Source organism: Oncorhynchus gorbuscha, linkage group LG11 (assembly GCF_021184085.1).
Source record: "Oncorhynchus gorbuscha isolate QuinsamMale2020 ecotype Even-year linkage group LG11, OgorEven_v1.0, whole genome shotgun sequence".
Taxonomy (NCBI): domain Eukaryota; kingdom Metazoa; phylum Chordata; class Actinopteri; order Salmoniformes; family Salmonidae; genus Oncorhynchus; species Oncorhynchus gorbuscha.
In genome coordinates this window covers 42,863,004-42,887,571 of record NC_060183.1, presented here as the reverse complement: position 1 = coordinate 42,887,571, position 24,568 = coordinate 42,863,004, and the positions used below count along the sequence as shown (strand labels likewise).

Here is a 24,568-nt window from a genome sequence, read left to right as displayed (position 1 = left end):
TGCTACGGGGTGATAGTCATTTAGACAGGTTACCCTGGCATTCTTGGGCACCGGGACTAAGGTGGTCTGCTTGAAACATTTAGGTATTGATGGTTCGTCGGAGGGCGTAGTGAGATTTCCTTTCAGCGTCCAGCTCCTTGAAAGCGGCAGCTCTAGCCTTTAGCTCCAGAGTGGATGTCGCCTTTAATCCATGGCTTCTGGTTGGGATATGCATGTATGATCATTGTGGGGACTACGTTGTCGATGCACTTAATAAGAAATCCAGTGACTGATGTGGTAAACTCTTCAATGAAACCTCCTCGGATGAAACCCGGAACATATTCCAGTCTGTGCTAGCGAAACAGTCCCGTAGCTTAGCATCCGCTTCATTGAATAATGTTGTATGGTTGAAATAGCACCATTCTTCATGCACTGTAATTTACAACTTGATAAATAGCTACTGAAAAGAGCTCCAGTTGAAGTCTGAAGTTTTCATACAGCCAAATAAACACAGTTTTTCACAATTCCTGACATTTAATCCGAGTAAGAATTCCCCGTTTTAGGTCAGTTAGGATCACCACTTTATTTTAAGAATGTGAAATGTCAGAATAATAGTAGAGAGAATGATTTATTTCAGATTTGATTTCATCCAGTGGGTTAGAAGTTTACATACATTCAATTTGTATTTGGTAGCATTGCCTTTAAATTGTGTAACTTGGGTCAACATTTCGGGTAGCCTTCCACAAGCCTCCCATGAACTGAAAATCTGTCATTTCTCCCATCAGATGTCCAACAAAAACTCACACACACAAACAGCCAGTGTTGGGCTTACAGACACACAGAGCCTCCAATAGATACCGACGTTCTCACCATCAAAGAACCGTCAGACCTCGAGCTCTGAAACTTTAGAAACCTGTTCTAGAGCTTTAGTCGGTAGTGCACAGTGAGTTATATGGCTCTAGGAGGGTCTCAGGCCGATAAACAGCTTCGTCCATTTGCAATGAGTTCAATTAATTTTGAATATCGCGAAAATGACGAGCGATGGAGAGGACCCACTATCACTGCTCGGCCGTCCCGAGTTCAATTGGGCATTTCTGCAATATATTAGAACATGTCAAATTCATGATGGTAAATGCCCATTGTAAAACATTGCAAATACACAGTACATTTTCAATGTATTTAATGAGGGATTTGCCATCACCAAATGGACAGGCTGAAATCAACATCAACGAGGGATGGAGAGGAACTACTATCACTGCTTGGCCATCCCGAGTTCAAAGAGCCAGTCAATTAGGCATTTGTGCAGTATATTAGAGCATGTCAAATTCATGATGGTAAATGCCCATTGTAAAACATTGCAAATACACAGTACATTTTCAATGTATTTAATGAGGGATTTGCCATCACCAAATGGACAGGCTGAAATCAACATCAACGAGGGATGGAGAGGAACTACTATCACTGCTTGGCCATCCCGAGTTGAAAGAGCCAGTCAATTTGGCATTTGTGCAGTATATTAGATCATGTCAAATTTGTTATGGTAAATGCCCATTGTAAGACATTGCAAATGGACAGCCGTACACATGGTAATCTGAACGGGTTACCAGGAGCATATTTTTTAAATGTTTTTTCATGCCTTTAGGGTGGTGCAAGGGGTCCATGGCCGGGTAGGGAGCACCCCCCCACCCGTGCCTATCCATTTTAAAAAATGACATATTTGTCCATTTTCAATGTATTTTAATGAGGGATTTTTCATCACCAAATGGACAGGCTGAAATCAACATCAATGGGAAATTTTTACTTCCTATGACTTCCTATGATCAAACATGGCAAATAGACCTTCTAGGTTGAATCAGGGCCTTATTTTTTCGAACATTCTGTTAAAAATCACGCAACATTTCAGCGTCCTGCTACTCATGCCAGGAATAAAGTATATGCATATGATTAGTATGTGTGGATAGACAACACTCTGACGTTTCTAAAACTGGTTAGATCACGGCTGTGACTATAACAGAGCGTGTGTTTCATCGAAAAGCGCAAGAAAAACTGATCACCGAAAACTGGGAAAAATATAAATGCGCCACTTGCATGTATTGTCTATGGGAAAGCAAATTACATGGGGCTGAGATTGCAAGTTCTACAGCTTCCACACGATGTCGCCAGTCTTGTCAATTGCCTGGGCTTTGTTTCTTGGTCAAACGAGTAAGAGAGAGCCCATTCCTTCCAGTCTCCGACAGGATGTTTTGGAGGAGAAATTTCCAAACATGATTTGAAGACGTGGAGCTATTGAATACACATCGCCCGTGATGAATTTGATAGATTATTAACGTTTACTAATACCTAAAGTTGGATTACAAAAGTATTTCGAAGTGTTTTGTGAAAGTTTATCGTCAACTTTTTTAATTTAAAAAAATGCCGTTGCGTTTTAAAACGGTGTTTTTTCCTGGATCACACACTTTTCATAGATCGATATTTAGGGTATATATGGACCGATTTAATCGAAAAAAAGACCCAATAGTGATGTTTATGGGACATCTAGGAGTGCCAACAAAGAAGCTCGTCAAAGGTAATGAATGTTTTATATTTTATTTCTGCGTTTTGTGTAGCGCCAGCTATGCTAATTATTTTGTTTACGTCCCCTTCAGGTATTTCGGGGTGTTGCATGCTATCAGATAATGGCTTCTCATGCTTTCGCCGAAAAGCATTTAAAAAATCTGACTTGTTGGCTGGATTCACAACGAGTGTAGCTTTAATTCAGTACCCTGCATGTGTGTTTTAATGAACGTTTGAGTTTTAATGAGTGCTATTAGCATTTAGCGTAGTACATTTGCATTTCCAGATGGCTAGATGGCACGCCTGCGTGTCAGGTGGGCTTAAGAGGTTAACATAGTGATATATATATATATATATATATATAATCTGTTCAGTATACATGGTTCACTGACTTATATGGCGGCAGGGTAGCCTAGTGGTTAGAGTGTTGGACTAGTAACCAGAAGGTTGCAAGTTCAAACCCCCGAGCTGACAAGGTACAAAATCTGTCGTTCTGCCCCTGAACAGGCAGTTAACCGACTGGTCCTAGGCCATCATTGAAAATAAGAATTTGTTCTTAACTGACTTGCCTAGTAAAATAAAGGTAAAAACAAAATGGACATAAAACTGGTAAAAACTGGTCCATACCAGTAAAAAGTGTTCCAAAAAAGCACTTTTTTAGAGGTTTTATAATTTAGATTTTTTATTATTTTTAAAAATTTTATTTCACCCATGGGAGCAACTTAGTGACCATTTGCCATATGAAAATCTACGGTGGAGCGCGCTCGCCATCTTTCGGATTTTTGAGGTATGATGCTTGGCACTTACCATGTTCAACTTGCAATATGGTTTTGATGTACTGCCGTCCATTTGAGTAGTATTTGCGATAGTGTGTTGAGTTCGCCCAATGCCAATAAGTTGCCATTCATTTTTGTTCATTTCATGGGGGTCTTCCCTTACCGACAAGATAGCACTGCCAAAGGGGGCGGAGTTGCAATCTACTGCAAAGATAGCCTGCAGAGTTCTGTCATACTAGCCAGGTCTGTGCCAAAATGTCGCTCTTGCTGCTGGTGATTCTCTGTTCTCTGTTTGGACACCGTGTTAACAATCTTCAATGCCATACAACACTCCTTCCGTGGCCTCCAACTACTTTAAAATGCTAGTAAAACTAAATGCATGCTCTTCAACCGATCACTGCCCACACCTGCCTGCACTTCCAGCATCACTACTCTGGAGAGTTCTGACTTTTCAAAATAGCCTCAACACTCTACTCAGCAAATTGGATGTCACAGTGCCATCCGTTTTGTCACCGAAGCCCCATATACTACCCACCACTGCGACCCGTATGCTCTCGTTGGCTGGCCCTCACTTCATATTCGTCGCCAAACCCACTGGCTCCAGGTCATCTATAAGTCTTTTGATAGGTAAAGCCCCACCTTATCTCAGCTCACTGGTCACCATAGCAACACCCACCCGTAGCACGCGCTCCAGCAGGTATATTTCACTGAAGCCAACACCTCTTTGGCCGCCTTTCCTTCCAGTTCTCTGCTGCCAATGACTGGAACGAATTGCAAAAACTACTGAAGCTGGAGACTTATATCTCCCTCTCTAACTTTAAGCATGAGCTGTCAGAGCAGCTTTCCGATCACTGTACCTGAACACAGCCCATCTGTAAATAGCACACACAACTACCTCATCCCCATATTATTATTTTTATTTATTTTTTTGCTCTTTTGCATCCCAGTATCTCTACTTGCACATCATCATCTGCACATCTATCACTCCAGTGTTAATGATACATTGTTATTATTTTACCTCTATGGCCTATTTATTGCCTTACCTCCTTAATCTTACTACATTTGCACAAACTGTGCATATATTTTTCTATTGTGTTATTATCCCATGTGTAACTCTGTTGTTTTTGTCGCACTGCTTTGCTTTTTCTTGGCCAGATCACAGTTGTAAATGAGAAATTGTTCAACAGGCCTACCTGGTTAAATAAATGTGAAATAAAAATACATTTAAAAATATTTAAAAAATTGTTTGGAGCTCTCCATGTGAGCAATGAGCATATGTCTGGTTTCTCTGTCCTCGTAATGTTGAGCGTGCCCATAGCTAACTGGATGTCTGATTTGATCGTTTTAACGCACCATTACTAATAATAAGCTATGTCAATGAAATATATTTTTTTAATCTATAGTGAATGATATTTCCTCACAGTATTTGAAAAATCTTTCCAACAGTCTCCTCTTTGATAATCACCAGGCCTCAGTGTGAAAGAGCAAAATGTCATGCTCTGAGGATCCCGTATATCCAGTGGAAATTACATAAAATAGCCTCCCTGAAAACATTTCCAATTGCGCAAAAACAGCTGTGTCTGGTGTGATCACTGGTGTTGGAAACTCTGAGCACCCAGAATAGGCAAGTTGATGCAATGTTGCAAGTTCGCAAGTGACAGTCATTGGGCCTGACCCAGTAACACAGACAGAAAGGGAGGCAGACAAGTGGAGTATATACAGTGGGGAGAACACGTATTTGAAACACTGCCGATTTTGCAGGTTTTACTACTTACAAAGCATGTAGAGGTCTGTAATTTTTATCATAGGTACACTTCAACTGTGAGAGACGGAATCTAAAACAAAAATCCAGAAAATCACATTGTATGATTTTTAAGTAATTCATTTGCATTTTATTGCATGACATAAGTATTTGATCACCTAAGTAGGGAAACCTGCAAAATCGGCAGTGTATCAAATACTTGTTCTCCCCACTGTATAGAGAGATGAAAGAACCTGCATTTATCAGGATATTTTTTTGTGTTTATTTGTTGGCTTTTATGTAGTTTTACTTAGTTGACAATGGAAGTTTTAAAAGCCTACTGCTACATTGGCCTAGGCTATCTCTTATTTATTTAACCGCCAATGGCTCACAGTGTATCAATGTGTCCATATGGTAAAGGCTGGTGCTGTTATGCAGGTGAATGAGGACCCAAAAGCGACTTGGCGAAAACAGAGTCTTTATTCCAGTAAAGGAAATAGGCAATACTCCTGGACAATCAGAGCAGAAAACAAAACATAAAAAACTTAATTCCACTCGTAGTGACGAGGACAGACTGGAGACTCGACCATTAACTGTAGGTTGCCTCGGGAAGGCACCGACCGTAGCAGACTCAGACACCTGCTCACACGCAGCATCTGAGGGAAACAAGACACGACAGGGCGAGACAAAGACACAGCACGGCGAACAATATACAAGGATCCGACAGGACAGAAAACAAGGGGAGAAATAGGGACTCTAATCAGAGGGCAAGATACGGAACAGGTGTGAAAAGACTAGATGATTGAGTAGGGGAATAGGAACAGCTGGGAGCAGGAACGGAACGATAGAGAGAAGAGAGAGAGGGAGGGAGAGAGAAAAAGGGAACGAACCTAATAAGACCAGCAGGGGAAAACGAACAGAAGGGAAAGCAAAATGACAAGACAATATAAGACAAAACATGACAGTACCCCCCCACTCACCGAGCGCCTCCTGGCGCACTCGAGGAGGAATCCTGGCGGCAACGGAGGAAATCATCAATCAGCGAACGGTCCAGCACGTCCCGAGACGGAACCCAACTCCTCTCCTCAGGACCGTAACCCTCCCAATCCACTAAGTATTGGTGACCCCGTCCCCGAGAACGCATGTCCATGATCCTACGTACCTTGTAAATAGGTGCGCTCTCGACAAGGACGGGGGGGGGGGAGACGAACGGGGGTGCGAAGAAAGGGCTTGACACAGGAGACATGGAAGACAGGATGGACGCAACGAAGATGTCGCGGAAGAAGCAGTCGCACAGCGACAGGATTGACGACCTGGGAGACACGGAACGGACCAATGAACCGCGGAGTCAACTTACGAGAAGCTGTCGTAAGGGGAAGGTTACGAGTGGAAAGCCACACTCTCTGGCCGCAACAATACCTAGGACTCTTAATCCTACGTTTATTGGCGGCTCTCACAGTCTGTGCCCTGTAACGGCAAAGTGCAGACCTCACCCTCCTCCAGGTGCGCTCACAACGTTGGACAAACGCTTGAGCGGAGGGAACGCTGGACTCGGCAAGCTGGGATGAGAACAGAGGAGGCTGGTAGCAGACGAAGGAAGCGAGTTGTGAGCGTATTCTGCCCAGGGGAGCTGTTCTGCCCAAGACGCAGGGTTTCTAAAAGAAAGGCTGCGTAGTGTGTGACCAATCGTCTGATTGGCCCTTTCTGCTTGACCGTTAGACTGGGGATGAAACCCGGAAGAGAGACTGACGGACGCACCAATCAAACGACAGAACTCCCTCCAAAACTGTGACGTGAATTGCGGACCTCTGTCTGAAACGGCGTCTAACGGGAGGCCATGAATTCTGAACACATTCTCGATGATGATTTGTGCCGTCTCCTTAGCGGAAGGAAGCTTAGCAAGGGGAATGAAATGTGCCGCCTTAGAGAACCAATCGACAACCGTAAGAATCACAGTCTTCCCCGCAGACAAAGGCAGACCGGTAATGAAGTCTAAGGCGATGTGAGACCATGGTCGAGAAGGAATGGGAAGCGGTCTGAGACGACCGGCAGGAGGAGAGTTACCTGACTTAGTCTGCGCGCAGTCCGAACAAGCAGCCACGAAACGGCGCGTGTCACGCTCCTGAGTAGGCCACCAAAAGCGCTGGCGAATAGAAGCAAGAGTACCTCGAACGCCGGGATGACCAGCTAACTTGGCAGAGTGAGCCCACTGAAGAACAGCCAGACGAGTAGAAACAGGAACGAAAAGAAGGTTACTAGGACAAGCGCGCGGCGACGCAGTGTGCGTGAGTGCTTGCTTAACCTGTCTTTCAATTCCCCAGACTGTCAACCCGACAACACGCCCATAAGGAAGAATCCCTCGGGATCAGTAGAAGCCACAGAAGAACTAAAGAGACGGGATAAGGCATCAGGCTTGGTGTTCTTACTACCCGGACGGTAAGAAATCACAAACTCGAAACGAGCGAAAAACAACGCCCAACGAGCTTGACGTGCATTAAGTCGTTTGGCAGAACGGATGTACTCAAGGTTCTTATGGTCTGTCCAAACGACAAAAGGAACGGTCGCCCCCTCCAACCACTGTCGCCATTCGCCTAGGGCTAAGCGGATGGCGAGCAGTTCGCGGTTACCCACATCATAGTTGCGTTCCGATGGCGACAGGCGATGAGAAAAATAAGCGCAAGGATGAACCTTATCGTCAGACTGGAAGCGCTGGGATAGAATGGCTCCCACGCCTACCTCTGAAGCGTCAACCTCGACAATGAATTGTTTAGTGACGTCAGGAGTAACGAGGATAGGAGCGGACGTAAAACGTTTCTTGAGAAGATCAAAAGCTCCCTGGGCGGAACCGGACCACTTAAAACACGTCTTGACAGAAGTAAGAGCTGTGAGAGGGGCAGCAACTTGACCGAAATTACGAATGAAACGCCGATAGAAATTAGCGAAACCTAGAAAGCGCTGCAACTCGACACGTGACCTTGGAACGGGCCAATCACTGACAGCTTGGACCTTAGCGGGATCCATCTGAATGCCTTCAGCGGAAATAACAGAACCGAGAAAAGTGACGGAGGAGACATGAAAAGAGCACTTCTCAGCCTTCACGTAGAGACAATTCTCTAAAAGGCGCTGGAGTACACGTCGAACGTGCTGAACATGAATCTCGAGTGACGGTGAAAAAATCAGGATATCGTCAAGGTAGACAAAAACAAAGATGTTCAGCATGTCTCTCAGAACATCATTAACTAATGCCTGAAAAACAGCTGGCGCATTAGCGAGACCAAACGGCAGAACCCGGTACTCAAAATGCCCTAACGGAGTGTTAAACGCCGTTTTCCACTCGTCCCCCTCTCTGATGCGCACGAGATGGTAAGCGTTACGAAGGTCCAACTTAGTAAAGAACCTGGCTCCCTGCAGAATCTCGAAGGCTGATGACATAAGGGGAAGCGGATAACGATTCTTAACCGTTATGTCATTCAGCCCTCGATAATCCACGCAGGGGCGCAGAGTACCGTCCTTCTTCTTAACAATAAAAAACCCCGCCCCGGCAGGGGAGGAAGAAGGCACTACGGTGCCGGCGTCAAGAGACACAGACAAATAATCCTCGAGAGCCTTACGTTCGGGAGCCGACAGAGAGTATAGTCTACCCCGAGGAGGAGTGGTCCCCGGAAGGAGATCAATACTACAATCATACGACCGGTGAGGAGGAAGGGAGTTGGCTCGGGACCGACTGAAGACCGTGCGCAGATCATGATATTCCTCCGGCACTCCTGTCAAATCGCCAGGTTCCTCCTGAGAAGTGGGGACAGAAGAAACGGGAGGGATAGCAGACATTAAACACTTCACATGACAAGAAACGTTCCAGGATAGGATAGAATTACTAGACCAATTAATAGAAGGATTATGACATACTAGCCAGGGATGACCCAAAACAACAGGTGTAAAAGGTGAACGAAAAATCAAAAAGGAAATAGTCTCACTGTGGTTACCAGATACTGTGAGGGTTAAAGGTAGTGTCTCATATCTGATACTGGGGAGATGACTACCATCTAAGGCGAACATGGGCGTAGGCTTCCCTAACTGTCTGAGAGGAATGTCATGTTTCCGAGCCCATGCTTCGTCCATAAAACAACCCTCAGCCCCAGAGTCTATCAGGGCACTGCATGTAGCACCCGAACCGGTCCAGCGTAGATGGACCGACATAGTAGTACAGGATCTTGATGGAGAGACCTGAGTAGTAGCGCTCACCAGTAGCCCTCCGCTTACTGATGAGCTCTGGCTTTACTGGACATGAATTGACAAAATGTCCAGCAAGTCCGCAATAGAGGCACAGGCGGTTGGTGATCCTCCGTTCCCTCTCCTTAGTCGAGATGCGAATACCTCCCAGCTGCATGGGCTCAGTCTCTGAGCCAGAGGAGGGAGATGGTTGCGATGCGGAGAGGGGAAACACCGTTAACGCGAGCTCTCTTCCACGAGCTTGGTGACGAAGATCTACCCGTCGTTCTATGCGGATAGCGAGTGCAATCAAAGAGTCCACACTGGAAGGAACCTCCCGGGAGAGAATCTCATCTTTAACCTCTGCGTGGAGTCCCTCCAGAAAACGAGCGAGCAGCGCCGGCTCGTTCCAGTCACTAGAGGCAGCAAGAGTGCGAAACTCTATAGAGTAATCCGTTATGGATCGATCACCTTGACATAGGGAAGCCAGGGCCCTAGAAGCCTCCCTACCAAAAACTGAACGATCAAAAACCCGAATCATCTCCTCTTTAAAGTTCAGGTAATTGTTAGAACAATCAGCCCTTGCCTCCCAGATAGCTGTGCCCCACTCTCGAGCCCGGCCAGTAAGGAGTGATATGACGTAAGCAACCCGAGCTCTCTCTCTAGAGTATGTGTTGGGTTGGAGAGAGAACACAATATCACACTGGGTGAGAAAGGAGCGGCACTCCGTGGGCTGCCCGGAGTAACAAGGTGGGTTATTAACCCTAGGTTCCGGGAGGCTCGGCAGACCAGGAAGTAGCAGGTGGCACGAGACGAAGACTCTGGAACTGTCCAGAGAGGTCGGAAACCTGAGCGGCCAGGTTCTCAACGGCATGACGAGCAGCAGACAATTCCTGCTCGTGTCTGCCGAGCATGGCTCCTTGGATCTCGACGGCAGTGTTACGAGAATCTGTAGTCGCTGGGTCCATTCTTGGTCGGATCCTTCTGTTATGCAGGTGAATGAGGACCCAAAAGCGACTTGGCGAAAACAGAGTCTTTATTCCAGTAAAGGAAATAGGCAATACTCCTGGACAATCAGAGCAGAAAACAAAACATAAAAAACTTAATTCCACTCGTAGTGACGAGGACAGACTGGAGACTCGACCATTCACTGTAGGTTGCCTCGGGAAGGCACCGACCGTAGCAGACTCAGACACCTGCTCACACGCAGCATCTGAGGGAAACAAGACACGACAGGGCGAGACAAAGACACAGCACGGTGAACAATATACAAGGATCCGACAGGACAGAAACGGAAAACAAGGGGAGAAATAGGGACTCTAATCAGAGGACAAGATAGGGAACAGGTGTGAAAAGACTAGATGATTGAGTAGGGGAATAGGAACAGCTGGGAGCAGGAACGGAACGATAGAGAGAAGAGAGAGAGGGAGGGAGAGAGAAAAAAGGGAACGAACCTAATAAGACCAGCAGGGGGAAAACGAACAGAAGGGAAAGCAAAATGACAAGACAATATAAGACAAAACATGACAGGTGCTCTCCATTAGTGGCATTTTAACCTTTTTATTACGATTTGTATTCTCAACCATGTGACAATGATTTTGAATAACTAAACGGTTATTATTTATGTGAAATTGTTCCTCGAAAATGCACATATGAAAATCATATCTGGCGCGCAGATCGGTAGAAATGGTAGGATAAATTGTAAGCTTCCCCAAACATGAAACTCAAATTTTAAACTTATGTGCCTCGGAAAAGACTGTTGTGAACAGAGTGCAAATGTCTTTGTACTTCATAATTACAATGGAGAGAGATAAAGAGAGGGATGTTGTAACTAAGACTATTAAAACTGAGCACAAATGGACAAAAATTGGAGAAAAGCATTCACCTCTATCCAGCACCAGCGGGAGGAAAGCACCACTCACTGGGCTGATCCCAGCACTGTGTTGTTTGCTATGGGCAGGAGCAGGCCTTTGACATGGGCAGGAGCAGACCTTTGACATGGGCAGGAGCAGGTCTGCGAGCTGAGGGTGAGAGAATGCCATGCTACTTATTACATATTGTTTCCATTCCTTTTTTGACAAGTTTAGAATTGTAAACTAGTAGAAAACAGAAGTGAAAAACTAATTGCGAGCACTGCTCCAGTTTTATTTAACTTGGCAAGTCAGTTAAAAACAAATTCTTATTTACAATGACAGCCGACTGGGGACCAGTGGGTTAACTGCCTTGTTCAGGGGCAGAACAAAATATTTTTTACCTTGTCAGCTCAAGGATTCAATCCAGCAACCTTTCAGTTACTGGCCCAACTCTCCAACCACTAGGCTACCTGCCCCCCAGATCACTTGATATCCACCACAAGTGGGAGAGAATAGAAAAGGGAGAGAGAGAGGGGAGAGGGACAGAGAAGTAGAGAGAGACTTGACTCAACACAAACTAAACTGTCTATTGTACAGCAGAGCATGTGTCTGACTCAAATCCCCACAACTGAATAGATAAGAGCATATCATGAGTGCACCTTTTACAAAACAGAGCTGAGAGCTCTCCATGCAGAATGGGCCCCATATATAAATATTCCATGATTTTTTTTCCCATTCCCTACCCCAAAAACATTATCATTTATGTCAGTAATGTAATGTATGTTTTATTTTACTGCAACACAAATTACAGTTTTACCATTTAACCACCAGGGGGTGCTGCAGCACCTTCAACACCCATACTTACTGTGGCTATGCAACATTGAGTCAACATCAGCCAATACTTGTAAAAATGTCAATTCTGGAAAAAGTATACCTATACAACTGCGGTCCTTCCGCGATGTTATGAAACTCATACATTTAATAAAAACATCTCTAGAATACATCCACCATCACTTTCCTCATTTGTGTTGCTCAACTCAGTGCGAATGCGCTTGTGCCATGTTAAGGACTGGCCAGAAGAGGACTGGCCACCCCTCATAGCCTGGTTCCTCTCTAGGTTTCTTCCTAGGTTTTGGAGTTTTTCCTAGCCACCGTGCTTCTACACCTGTATTGCTTGCTGTTTGGGGTTTTAGGCTAGGTTTCTGTAAGGCACTTTGAGATATCAGCTGATGTAAGAAGGGCTATATCAATTTGATTTGATTTAGAGCAATGACTACATGGAACTCTATTCCACATAAAGTAACTGATGCAAGCAGTAAAATTTGATTTTAAAAAAGAGATAAAAATACGCCTTATGGAACAGCGGGGACTGTGAAGCAACACAAACATAGACCTAGACACATGCATACACACACAGGATGACATACACACAGGCACACATGGATTTTGTGTTGCACTGTAGATATGTGGTAGTAGAGTCGGGGCCAGAGAGCACACACGTAATGTAAATTCTGAAAACGCATACCTGTACTTATGTTTGACCTGTACAACTGCTGTCTGTTGTGAATGTATTATATATTACTGCCTTCATTTTGCTGGACCCTAGGAAGAGTAGCTGCTGCCTACTAGTTTACGTAGTACGTCAAAGCAACAATGTCTCCAGTTGAGCAACATAAATGATCCTTGCATGGGGGGTGGAGTGTAGAGTCAGAGCTGCTCGCTTCGTTAAGCAGGTGTGTTGAGGGAACGTTTTCAAAGTGTTTGATGTTCAGGAGCTCTCCCCGATTGTGCTCTTTCATCACCCCTTAATACAGAAAAAGTTGTAAATCACAGGAGCTCTTTGTGAAAAAGAAGTCCATACGGTGAGTTAAATTTCCATCTGAAGTGTAGAGACCCATTACGGTTCTCTTTACTCCAACAATGAATCCCTGTTTTGTCTGGCAGGAAGACCGCTGGGGAGAAATCTCACCACAGAGTGATCTTGAGACAGTCTGTAGATGGGGTTTCCCATGTGAAAAGACTGCTACAATCATAAGGTTTCCCATGTGTCCAGGGAGGGTTGCTTTCACTCCTTCCACTCTGGTCACTAGCTGTTTGAGCAGGTTGTTGCTAATATCTTGTGACAATCATATTGATAGATGATGATTCATTAATTGATTAGGCCTCAAAAGCTGTCAAAAATGAGGTAATGAACTTAGCATTCCCATGTGTGAAGAGAGGAGTTTTTTTCCACTCTATGGTCCCACTTCATGATACCTTATATCAAACCCAATTGATAGTATCCATGTAAATGCAGTGTAATTACAGTATAGGTACACACTGCGGTACTGCATAACGTTTAACTATGTATGGTAAAATAGGACCAAATAACCAAGTATCACTGTTAGGTGGTTGTATGTGTCAGTGTGAATAAGTGTGCTTGTTTTTTTTAAGTATCACTAATTGGTCCTCTTTCTCTGTGTTTTTCTCAGGGGAGGAAAGGAGACTCTGGTCTCTCATCTGGAACAGCCGCTAAAGGAGAGAAGGTAAGCCCCCCCCCCCCTGCCCTTCCCTAACTTCACCTTGACCAGCAAACAGTATACTTATCAAGTACAATAAAATCATATTCTATTCAAGTTTAGTCTAAGTTGAATCTAGGTTGTGTATTGACATGATATGTATTTATATGTATTTGTTTGACTGTCTTTCAGGGAGACCCAGGTATTCTTGGCCAAGTTGGACTACTCGGCCAGGCTGGTCGAAAGGTAAGAGACAGACACTCACCTATTGTTTGCTTCATACCTCATTGCCTCTCATCCTCTACTACTTTCTCGTCAGAAAGCCCATATAACTGGAGTCTCATTTTGTGAGCTGGAATGGGTCCCTATCTATGTCAAGATGTGAGCTGCAATGTGGCCCAGACACGCAGACACGCACATAAATGTGCGCACACACACACACACATGTCTAGTACTCCAAATGCATACAAACACACGTTTGGACCAAGAAAGAATCATCTCTGCACAATGTGTGTGTGAGGTCATAACATCAGTCAGCCAAATATGCTAGAACATGACCATTAATAAAACGAGTAAGAAAAGACAGTTCGGTATGAGTCAGAGTCACTATTATATATCTTCTCTCTCCTCTGTTTTTCTCTCTTGCTCTCACTCTCTCTGTGTGTGTGAGTCCCTTTTTGACCTGCAGGAGATTCTATTCTCTCTCTCCTCATGCTTTGTTGCTCTATAACAGGGGTGGTCAAACGTTTTGGCTTGAGGGCCACATCGGGATTTTGAAATTCAACGGAGGGCCACATTTTTTGGGGGACCAATTGTTTGTTAAAATCCATTTGTGGGGGCCTCCAGAGAGAGTGAGCAGTCTAAGGCACTGCATCGCAGTGCTTGGAGGCTTAACAACAGACCTGGGTTCAATCCCAGGCTGTGTCACAACTGGCAGTGAATGGGAGACCCATGAGGTACTGACCCATGCCAGCAGCTCTGCTGTGCTCACCACTTCTACAATCTGTGTCAGCTGGGTCGGCTACAGTTTTGTTCGGAATGAAGGAGAGGGGGGGAGGAGGTTCATACTGTCAGCGGGAGGAGGGGGGACATACTGTTGTAAGTCACTGGTGTCATAATGAGCAGGAAAGGCTTGACTGGGGTGATTCATACTTCTAGGAAATTGATCTCGGAACTTGGACAGAGGTTCTGTTGGATTGGATTTTCTCTGTGTGTGTGGAAGTCTGATGACAACGTAAACTACTACCCTTGACACATTATGAGTTTAGTAGAGTTAATCAATTTGTTATGACACAGGCACACGTTGTCAAGGGATAATACATCAGACATATGCAACTTGTTTCAGGAAACTAGGCGAATGTCACACATCACTACTTCACAGGAGAAGCATTTGAACATCAACATTTATTTTCTATCAAAACGTGTTTTTTGGCAGAAATGAATTCTGGAACATGTGAACTTTCATGTGCCTTAATAACAAGCTTGTACTGTATGCCATCTGTAAATACGAATACAATTGTTAAATGACGAGCTAAGTTGGTTTAGCCACAGAAAAAGACATGCCGCTAACCATGATTGGCTGAGATAATGGTTTTGGCTGGAATTAGTATTTGGTAGCATAGCCTCTAAATTGTTTAACTTGGGTCAAACGGTTCAGGTAGCCTTCCACAAGCTTCCCACAATACGTTGACTGAATTTTGGCCCATTCCTCCTGACAGAGCTGGTGTAACTGAGTCAGGTTTGTAGCCCTCGTTGCTCGCACACGCTTTTTCAGTTCTGCCCACACATTTTCTATAGGATTGAGGTCAGGGCTTTGTGATGGCCACTCCAATACCCTGACTTTTTTGTCCTTAAGTCATTTTGCCACAACTTTGGAAGAATGCTTGTGGTCATTGCGCATTTGAAAGACCCATTTGCAAACAAGCTTTAACTTCCTGACTGATGTCTTGAGATGTTGCTTCAATATATCCACATAATTTTAATGCCTCATGATGACATCTATTTTGTGAAGTGCACCAGTCCCTCCTGCAGCAAAGCACCCCCACAATATGGCTTGCAAGCATCCCCCTTTTACCTCCAAACATAACGATGGTCATTATTGCCAAACCATTTATATTTTTGTTTCATCAGACCAGAGGACATTTCTCCAAAAAGTATGATCTTTGTCCCCATGTGCAGTTGAAAACCATAGTCTGGATTTTTTATGGCGGTTTTGGAGCAGGGGCTTCTCCCTTGCTGAGCGGCCTTTCATGTTATGTCGATATAGGACTTGTTTTACTGTGGATATAGATACTTTTGTACCTGTTTTCTCCAGCATCTTCACAAGGTCCTTTGCTGTGGTTCTGGGATTGATTTGCACTTTTTGCACCAAAGTAGGTTCATCTCTAGGAGACAGAACGCATCTCCTTCCTGAGCGGTATGATGGCTGCGTGGTCCCATGGTGTTTACACTTGCGTACTATTGTTTGTACAGATGAACATGGTACCTTTAGGCGTTTGGAAATAGCTCCCAAGGATGAACCAGACTTGTGGAGGTCTCCAATTTTGTTTCTGAGGTCTTGGCTGATTTCTTTTGATTTTCCCATGATGTTAAGCAAAGAGGCACAGGTACACTTCCAATTCAGTCAAATGATGTCAATTAGCCTATCAGAAGCTTCTAAAACCATGACATCATTTTCTGGAAATTTACAAGCTGTTTAAAGGCACAGTCTACTTAGTGTATGTAAACTTCTGACCCACTGGAATTGTGATACAGTGAATGATAATTTAAATAATCTGTCTGTAAACAATTGTTTGAAAAACTTCCTTTTATCATGCATAAAGTAGATGTCCTAACCGACTGGCCAAAACTATAGTTTGTTCACAAAAAATGTGTGGAGTGTTTGAAAAACGAGTTTTAATGACTTGTGTATGTATGACCTAAGTATATGTGTTATGCAGGTGAATGAGGACCCAAAAGCGACTTGGCGAAAACAGAGTCTTTATTCCAGTAAAGGAAATAGGCAATACTCCTAGACAAATCGGAGCAGAAAACAAAACATAAAAAACTAATTCCACTCGTAGTGACGAGGACAGACTGGAGACTCGACCATAAGCTGTAGGTTGCCTCGGGAAGGCACCGACCGTAGCAGACTCAGACACCTGCTCACACGCAGCATCTGAGGGAAACAAGACACGACAGGGCGAGACAAAGACACAGCACGGTGAACAATATACAAGGATCCGACAGGACAGAAACGGAAAACAAGGGGAGAAATAGGGACTCTAATCAGAGGACAAGATAGGGAACAGGTGTGGAAAGACTAAATGAGTGAGTAGGAGAATGAGGAACAGCTGGGAGCAGGAACGGAACGATAGAGAGAGGAGAGAGAGAGAGGGAGGGAGAGAGAGAGGGATAGAAAAAGGGAACGAACCTAATAAGACCAGCAGGGGGAAACTAACAGAAGGGAAAGCATAATGACAAGACAATATAAGACAAAACATGACAGTACCCCCCCACTCACCGAGCGCCTCCTGGCGCTCTCGAGGAGGAACACTGGCGGCAACGGAGGAAATCATAGATCACAAACGGTCCAGCACGTCCCGAGAAAGAACCCAACTCCTCTCCTCAGGACCGTAACGGAAAACGAAAAAAAAGGGAAACTAGGGTACTACTCTAAAAAAAAAAATGAGACACGGGTAGAGAACTGAAAGCTTTAGAGCAAACAGGACCAAACAGGCCAGGAGAGTAACAACTAGGGACAGACTGAGACACAGCAAGGGCAGGAACAAGAACAGGAGAGATGCGGTGGCAGGGAACAGACTGAGACCCAGCAAGACCAGGAGCAGAAGCAGAAAAAAAATTACCAGACTTATTCTGCGCGCAGTCCGAACACGCAGCCACGAAACGGCGCGTGTCACGCTCCTGAGTAGGCCACCAAAAGCGCTGGCGAATAGAAGCAAGAGTACCTCGAACGCCGGGATGGCCAGCTAACTTGGCAGAGTGAGCCCACTGAAGAACAGCCAGACGAGTAGAAACAGGAACGAAAAGAAGGTTACTAGGACAAGCGCGCGGCGACGCAGTGTGCGTGAGTGCTTGCTTAACCTGTCTCTCAATTCCCCAGACAGTCAACCCGACAACACGCCCAACAGGAAGGATCCCTCGGGAACAGTAGAAGCCACAGAAGAACTAAAGAGACGGGATAAAGCATGAGGCTTGGTGTTCTTAGTACCCGGGCAATAAGAAATAACGAACTCGAAACGAGCGAAAAACAACGCCCAACGAGCATGACGCGCATTCAGTCGTTTGTCAGAACGGATGTACTCAAGGTTCCTTTGGTCAGTCCAAACGACAAAAGGAACGGTCGCCCCCTCCAACCACTGTCGCCATTTGCCTAGGGCTAAACGGATGGCGAGCAGTTCACGGTTAGCCACATCATAGTTACGTTCCGACGGTGACAGGCGATGAGAAAAATACGCGCAAGGGTGGACCCCATCGTCAGTATCGGAGCGCTGGGACAGAATGCCTCCCACGCCCACCCCCGACGCGTCAACCTCGACAATAAACTGTTTAGTGACGTCAGGTGCAACAAGGATAGGAGCGGATGCAAAACGCTTCTTGAGGAGATCAGAACAACAATCATACGACCGGTGAGGAGGAAGGGAGTTGGTTCTGGACCGACTGAAGACCGTGCGCAGACCATGATATTCCTCCGGCACTCCTGTCAAATCACCAGGTTCCTCCTGTGAAGAGGGAGCAGAACAAACAGGAGAAATAGCAGACATTAAACACTTCACATGACAAGAAACGTTCCAGGAAAGGATAGAATTACTAGACCAATCAAAAGAAGGATTATGACACACAAGCCAGGGATGACCCAAAACAACAGGTGTAAAAGGTGAACAAAAAATCAAAAAAGAAATAGTCTCACTATGGTTACCAGATACAGTGAGGGTTAAAGGTAGTGTTTCACATAATATACTGGGGAGAGGACTACCATCCAAGGCAAACATGACCGTGGGCTCCCCTAACTGTCTGAGAGGAATGTCATGTTCCCGAGCCCAGGCTTCGTCCATAAAACAGCCCTCCGCCCCAGAGTCTATTAATGCACTGCAGGAAGCTGCCGATCCGGTCCAGCGTAGATGGACCGGTAAGGTAGTACAGGTACTTGACGGAGAGGACCGTCTAGTAGCGCTTATCAGTCGCCCTCCACTTACTGATGAGCTCTGGCCTTTAACTGGACATGAAATGACAAAATGACCAGCGGAACCGCAATAGAGACAGAGGCGGTTGGTGATTCTCCGTTCCCTCTCCTTAGTCGAAATGCGAATACCCCCAGCTGCATGGGCTCAACACCTGAGTCAGTGGGGAAAGATGGTAGTGTCGGAGAGGGGAGACACAGTTAACGCGAGCTCTCTTCTATGAGCTCGGTGACGAAGATCTACCCGTCGTTCAATGCGAATAGCGAGTTCAATCAAAGAATCCACGCTGGATGGAACCTCCCGAGAGAGAATCTCATCCTTAACCTTAGCGTGGAGTCCCTCCAGAAAACGAGCGAGCAACGCCTGCTCGTTCCAGTTACTGGAGGCAGCAAGAGTGCGAAACTCTATAGAGTAATCCGTTATGGATCGATTACCTTGACATAGGGAAGACAGGGACCAGGAAGCTTCTTTCCCAAAAACTGAACGATCAAAGACCCTTATCATCTCCTCTTTAAAGTTCAGATAATTGTTAGTACACTCAGCGCTTGCCTCCCAGATAGCTGTGCCCCACTGCCGAGCCCGACCAGTAAGGAGTGATATGACGTAGGCAATCCGAGCTCTCTCTCTAGAGTATGTGTTGGGTTGGAGAGAGAACACTATATCACACTGGGTGAGAAAGGAGCGGCACTCAGTGGGCTGCCCAGAATAACATGGGGGGTTATTAACCCTAGGTTCCGGAGGCTCGGAAGACCCGGAAGTAGCTGGTGGCACGAGACGAAGACTCTGATACTGTCCTGAGAGGTCGGAGACCTGAGCGGCCAGGGTCTCAACGGCATGCCGAGCAGCAGACAATTCCTGCTCGTGTCTGCCGAGCATCGCTCCCTGGAACTCGAGAGTAGAGTAGAGAGAATCCATAGTCGCTGGGTCCATTCTTGGTCGGATCCTTCTGTTATGCAGGTGAATGAGGACCCAAAAGCGACTTGGCGAAAACAGAGTCTTTATTCCAGTAAAGGAAATAGGCAATACTCCTAGACAAATCGGAGCAGAAAACAAAACATAAAAAACTAATTCCACTCGTAGTGACGAGGACAGACTGGAGACTCGACCATAAGCTGTAGGTTGCCTCGGGAAGGCACCGACCGTAGCAGACTCAGACACCTGCTCACACGCAGCATCTGAGGGAAACAAGACACGACAGGGCGAGACAGACACAGCACGGTGAACAATATACAAGGATCCGACAGGACAGAAACGGAAAACAGGGGGAGAAATAGGGACTCTAATCAGAGGACAAGATAGGGAACAGGTGTGGAAAGACTAAATGAGTGAGTAGGAGAATGAGGAACAGCTGGGAGCAGGAACGGAACGATAGAGAGAGGAGAGAGAGGGAGGGAGAGAGAGAGGGATAGAAAAAGGGAACGAACCTAATAAGACCAGCAGGGGGAAACGAACAGAAGGGAAAGCATAATGACAAGACAATATAAGACAAAACATGACAATATGTAAACCTCCGACTTCATCTGTATATGCGGGAACACGTTTGAACCATCTATTGAGTGAACATGTAGTTAATCTGTAACATTCTTATGAGAGTTTAAAAACAGCATGTATTTAGTTTTGCCTGTGTTCAGCACAAGTTCTAAATCAGCAAGAGATTCCTTCATTCAATAGCTATAAAATCTGACTGTGGTTTTGACACAGCCAGATCAACAGTCGGGGCAGTAGAATATTTAACAGTATCATGCCCATTTAGATTAAGTTTAACATTTGTAACAGATTGACCTGTGGTGTTTATATAAATAGTGAAGAGAACAGGTCCCAAAACCCTCCCCTAACCCGGATGACACTGTGCCAATTATGAGCCACCCTATGGCACTCCCGGTTGTAATACCTGGGATCGAACCAGGGTCTGTAGTGACGTCTCTAGCACTGAGATGCAGTGCCTTAGACTGCTGCGCCACTCAGGAGCCCATTTAGCGAGGTTACCTTTGCTTTCTTTGTCACAGGGACTATGGCGGCCTGTTTAAAACATGTAGGTATTACAGACTTGGTCAGGGAGAGGTTGAAGAACAGTTGATCCGCGCATGATATGAGTACCCTACCTGCTAATCCGTCTAGATTACCAGGATCGGTACTCATATCATGCACGGCTTTGTGAATATTGACCGGTATAAAGGTCTTTCTCAAATTGGCTACGGAGAGCGTGATCACACTGTCGCCCAGAACAGCTGGTGCTTTCATGCATGCTTCAGTGTTGCTTGCATCGATGTAAGCACAAAAAAGCATTTAGCTTGTCTGGTAGGCTCGTGTCACTGGGCAGCTCGTGGCTGAGTTTCCCTTTGTAGTCTGTAATATTTTTCAAGCCCTGCCACATCCGACGAGTGTCAGAACCAGTGTAGCAGGATTCAATCGTAGTCCTGTATTGACACTTTGCCTGTTTGATGGTTTGTCTGAAAACATAGAGGATTTCTTATAAGTGTCCGGATTATTGTCCCGCTCCTTGAAAACAGAAGCTCTAGCTTTTAGCTCAGTGTGGATGCTGCCTGAAAACCATGGCTTCTGGTTGGGAAATGTACGTACGGTCACTGTGGGGACGACGTCGTCGAAGCACTTATTGATGAATCTGGTGACTGAGGTGGTATTCTCCTCAATGCCATTGGATGAGTCCCGGAACTTATTTCAGTCTGTGCTAGCAAAACAGTCCTGTAGCATAGCATCCGTGTCATCTGACCATTTCCGTATTGTGTGAGTCACTGGTACTTCCTGCTTTAGGTTTTGTAAGCAGGAATCAGGAGGATTTAATTATGGTCAGATTTGCCAAGTGGAGTGCGAGGGAGAGCTTTTTATGCGTCTCCGTGTGTGGAAGTAAAGGTGGTCTAGAGTTTTTTTTTCTTCTGGTTACTTGTGACATGAGAGTAGAAATTAGGTGAAACGGATTTAAGTTTGCCTGCTTTAAAGTCACCGGCCAGTAGGAGCGCCGCTTCTGGATGAGCATTTTCTTGTTTGCTTATGGCCTTTCACAGCTTATTGAGTGCAGTCTTAGTGCCAGGATCGGTTTCTGACATGAAATAAACGTATGCGAATAATATAGATGAGAACTCTCTTGGTAAATATTGTGGTCTACAGGTTATCATAAGATATTCTACCTCAGGTGAGCAATACCACAAGACTTCTTTAATATTAGACATTGCGCACCAGCAGTTATTGACAAATAGACACACGCCCCCGCCCCTTGTCTTACCAGACATAGCTTATCTGTCCTGCCCGAAGCACGGCAAAGCCAGCCAGCTCTTTATTATCCGCGTTGTCGTTCAGCCACGTCTCGGTGAAACATAAGATGTGACAGTTTTTAATGTCCCATTGTTAGGATAGTCTTAATCGTAGATCGTCCAGTTTGTTTTCCAATGATTGCACGTGAGCCAATAATACGGAGAGTAGTGGTGGTTTACCTACTCGTCTGCAAATTCTTCCAAGGGAGTCCACCTCCACCCCCTTTTCCTTCGTCTTTTCTTCACGCTGATGATGGGGACTTGGGCCCTGTTTGGACAAAATTGTATTTCCTTCGCTTCGGACTCATTAAAGAAAATCTTTGTCCAGTTCAATGTGAGTAATTGCTATTCTGACATCCAGAAGCTCTTTTTGGGTCATAAGAGACAATAGCAGCAACATTATGCACAAAATGAGTTACAAACAATGCTAAGAAAACAACAGCCATCCCCTCCGGCGCCATTATTAATTAGGAAGTATATTTGAGTATGAGGTGTGTGAGCTTGTGTGTATGGGTTTTGTGTTACTGAGTGAGTCTATATGTGTCTCTTACTTACTACAGGAGTACTACTTACTACAGGAGATGGCATGATGACTGTTCAACAGTTTGATGGCCTGGAGATAGAAGCTGTTTTTCAGTCTTTCGGTCTCGGCTTTGATGCACCTGTACTGTCTCTTTCTGTTAAATGGTAGCAGAGTGAACAGATCATGACTCGGATGGCTGAGGTCCTTGATGAACTTCTTGGCCATCCTTTGACACAGAGTGGAGGGCAGGCAGTGTGCCTCCGGTGATGCATTGAGCTGACGCTACAACCCACTGGAAAACCATTAGGTTTAGGGCCGTGCAGTTGCTGTACCAGGCGATGATGCTGCCTGACAGAATGCTCTCAATGGTGCATCTATAGAAGTTTGTAATTTTCTTATAGGCCATGCCACATTTCTACAGCTACCTGATGTTGAGTCGGTGTGGTGGGACCATTGCAGGTCCTCAGTGATGTGCACATCAAGGAACTTGAAGCTCTTGACCCTCTCCACTGTGCCCCATCGATGTGGATGGGGGCACATTTCCTCTTCTGTCTCCTGTAGTCCACTATCAGCTCCTTTGTTTTTTATTTTGAGAAGGAGGTTATTTTCCTGACACAACTCCACCAAGGCTCTAGCCCTCCCTGTAGACAGTCGTGCCGTTGTTGGTAATCAGGCTTACCATTATCATGTCGTCAGCAAACTTGGTGATTGAGTTAGGGTCGTGTGTAGATATGTGGGTGAACAAGAAGAACAGGGAGTACAGTGTTAGCTAGTGTTCCGTGACTGCAGTACTCTCGCTGCGTGTGCCCTTTCATAATTCTTCAGTGTTCTCTCAGATTTTACCTCATTTCTTGAACTGTTTCAATCTATAATTTCTCACTTGCTCTCTCTCAATTTGTCTCTATGCGTGGTACTCATTTCTTTGTGTTTCTCTCCTCAGGGACAGAGAGGGCATCCTGGTCCACCTGGTCACACAGGAGAGCCTGTGAGTATTAAGTAGTTCATATCCAGTAAAAACTCAGTTATAACTGGTTACCACATGCCATGGTACACCTCTACATACACAGAAGGCACTGTTTTGATAGTACATAAATGCGGAGATAACAAAAATATCCCTAATCCCACATCTCCTTTTATGATGTGCATAAGGCCAATGCTTACTTATGTGGGTATAAAGCAGTGGTACTTGAGTAAAACTGTCATACTTGAGAGAAGGGAATGTCACCCAGTAAAATACTACTTGAGTAAAAGTATAAAGGTGTTTGGTTTTCAATATACTTAAGTAGGAAAAGTAAAAGTATAAATAATATCAAATTCCTTATATTAAGCAAACCAGCCAGCACAATTTTCTTGTTTTTAAATGTACTGATAGCCAGGGGCACACTCCAACATAATTTACAAATTTGTGTTTAGTGAGTCTGCCAGATCAGATGCAGTAGGGATGACCAGGGATTTTCTCTTTAAGATTGTTAATAGGACATTTTTCCTGTCCTGCTAAACATTCCAAATGTAGTAGTACTTGTGGGTGTCAGCAAAAATGTATGGAGTAGAAAGTACATTATTTTCTTTAGGAATGTAGTAAAGCAAATGTAAAACTTGTCAAAAATAGAAATAGTGTTACTTAAGTATTACTTTAACCACAGGATCAATGCCCCCCCCCCCGTGGGATGGTTGAGCTAATGTAGGCTAAAGTGATTAGCATGAAGTTGTAAGTAACAAGAACATTTCCCTGGACATAGACATATCTGATATGGGCAGAAAGTTTAAATTCTTGTTAATCTAACTGCACTGTCCAATTTACAGTAAACTATTACAGTGAAAGAATACTATGTCAAATCAAATCACATTTATTTATAAAGCCCTTCTTACATCAGCTGATGTTACAAAGTGCTGTACAGAAACCCAGCCTAAAACCTCAAACAGCAAGCAATGCAGGTGTAGAAGCACCATGTTATTGTTTGAGGAGAGTGCACAGTTTTGAAATTGA

At 44.9% G+C, this 24,568-nt stretch overlaps 1 protein-coding gene across 1 annotated transcript in view; it reads left to right on the top strand.

Annotated features, from left to right (window-relative positions):
- The window catches only part of col27a1a (collagen, type XXVII, alpha 1a), a 242,648-nt gene that overhangs the window by 45,632 nt on the left and 172,448 nt on the right, over nt 1–24,568 (top strand). Inside the window, exons 6-8 of the mRNA XM_046369694.1 lie at nt 13,583–13,636; nt 13,802–13,855; nt 23,522–23,566. Of these exons, the coding sequence (XP_046225650.1) occupies nt 13,583–13,636; nt 13,802–13,855; nt 23,522–23,566 (153 nt within the window). The remainder of the gene's footprint in view (nt 1–13,582; nt 13,637–13,801; nt 13,856–23,521; nt 23,567–24,568) is intronic.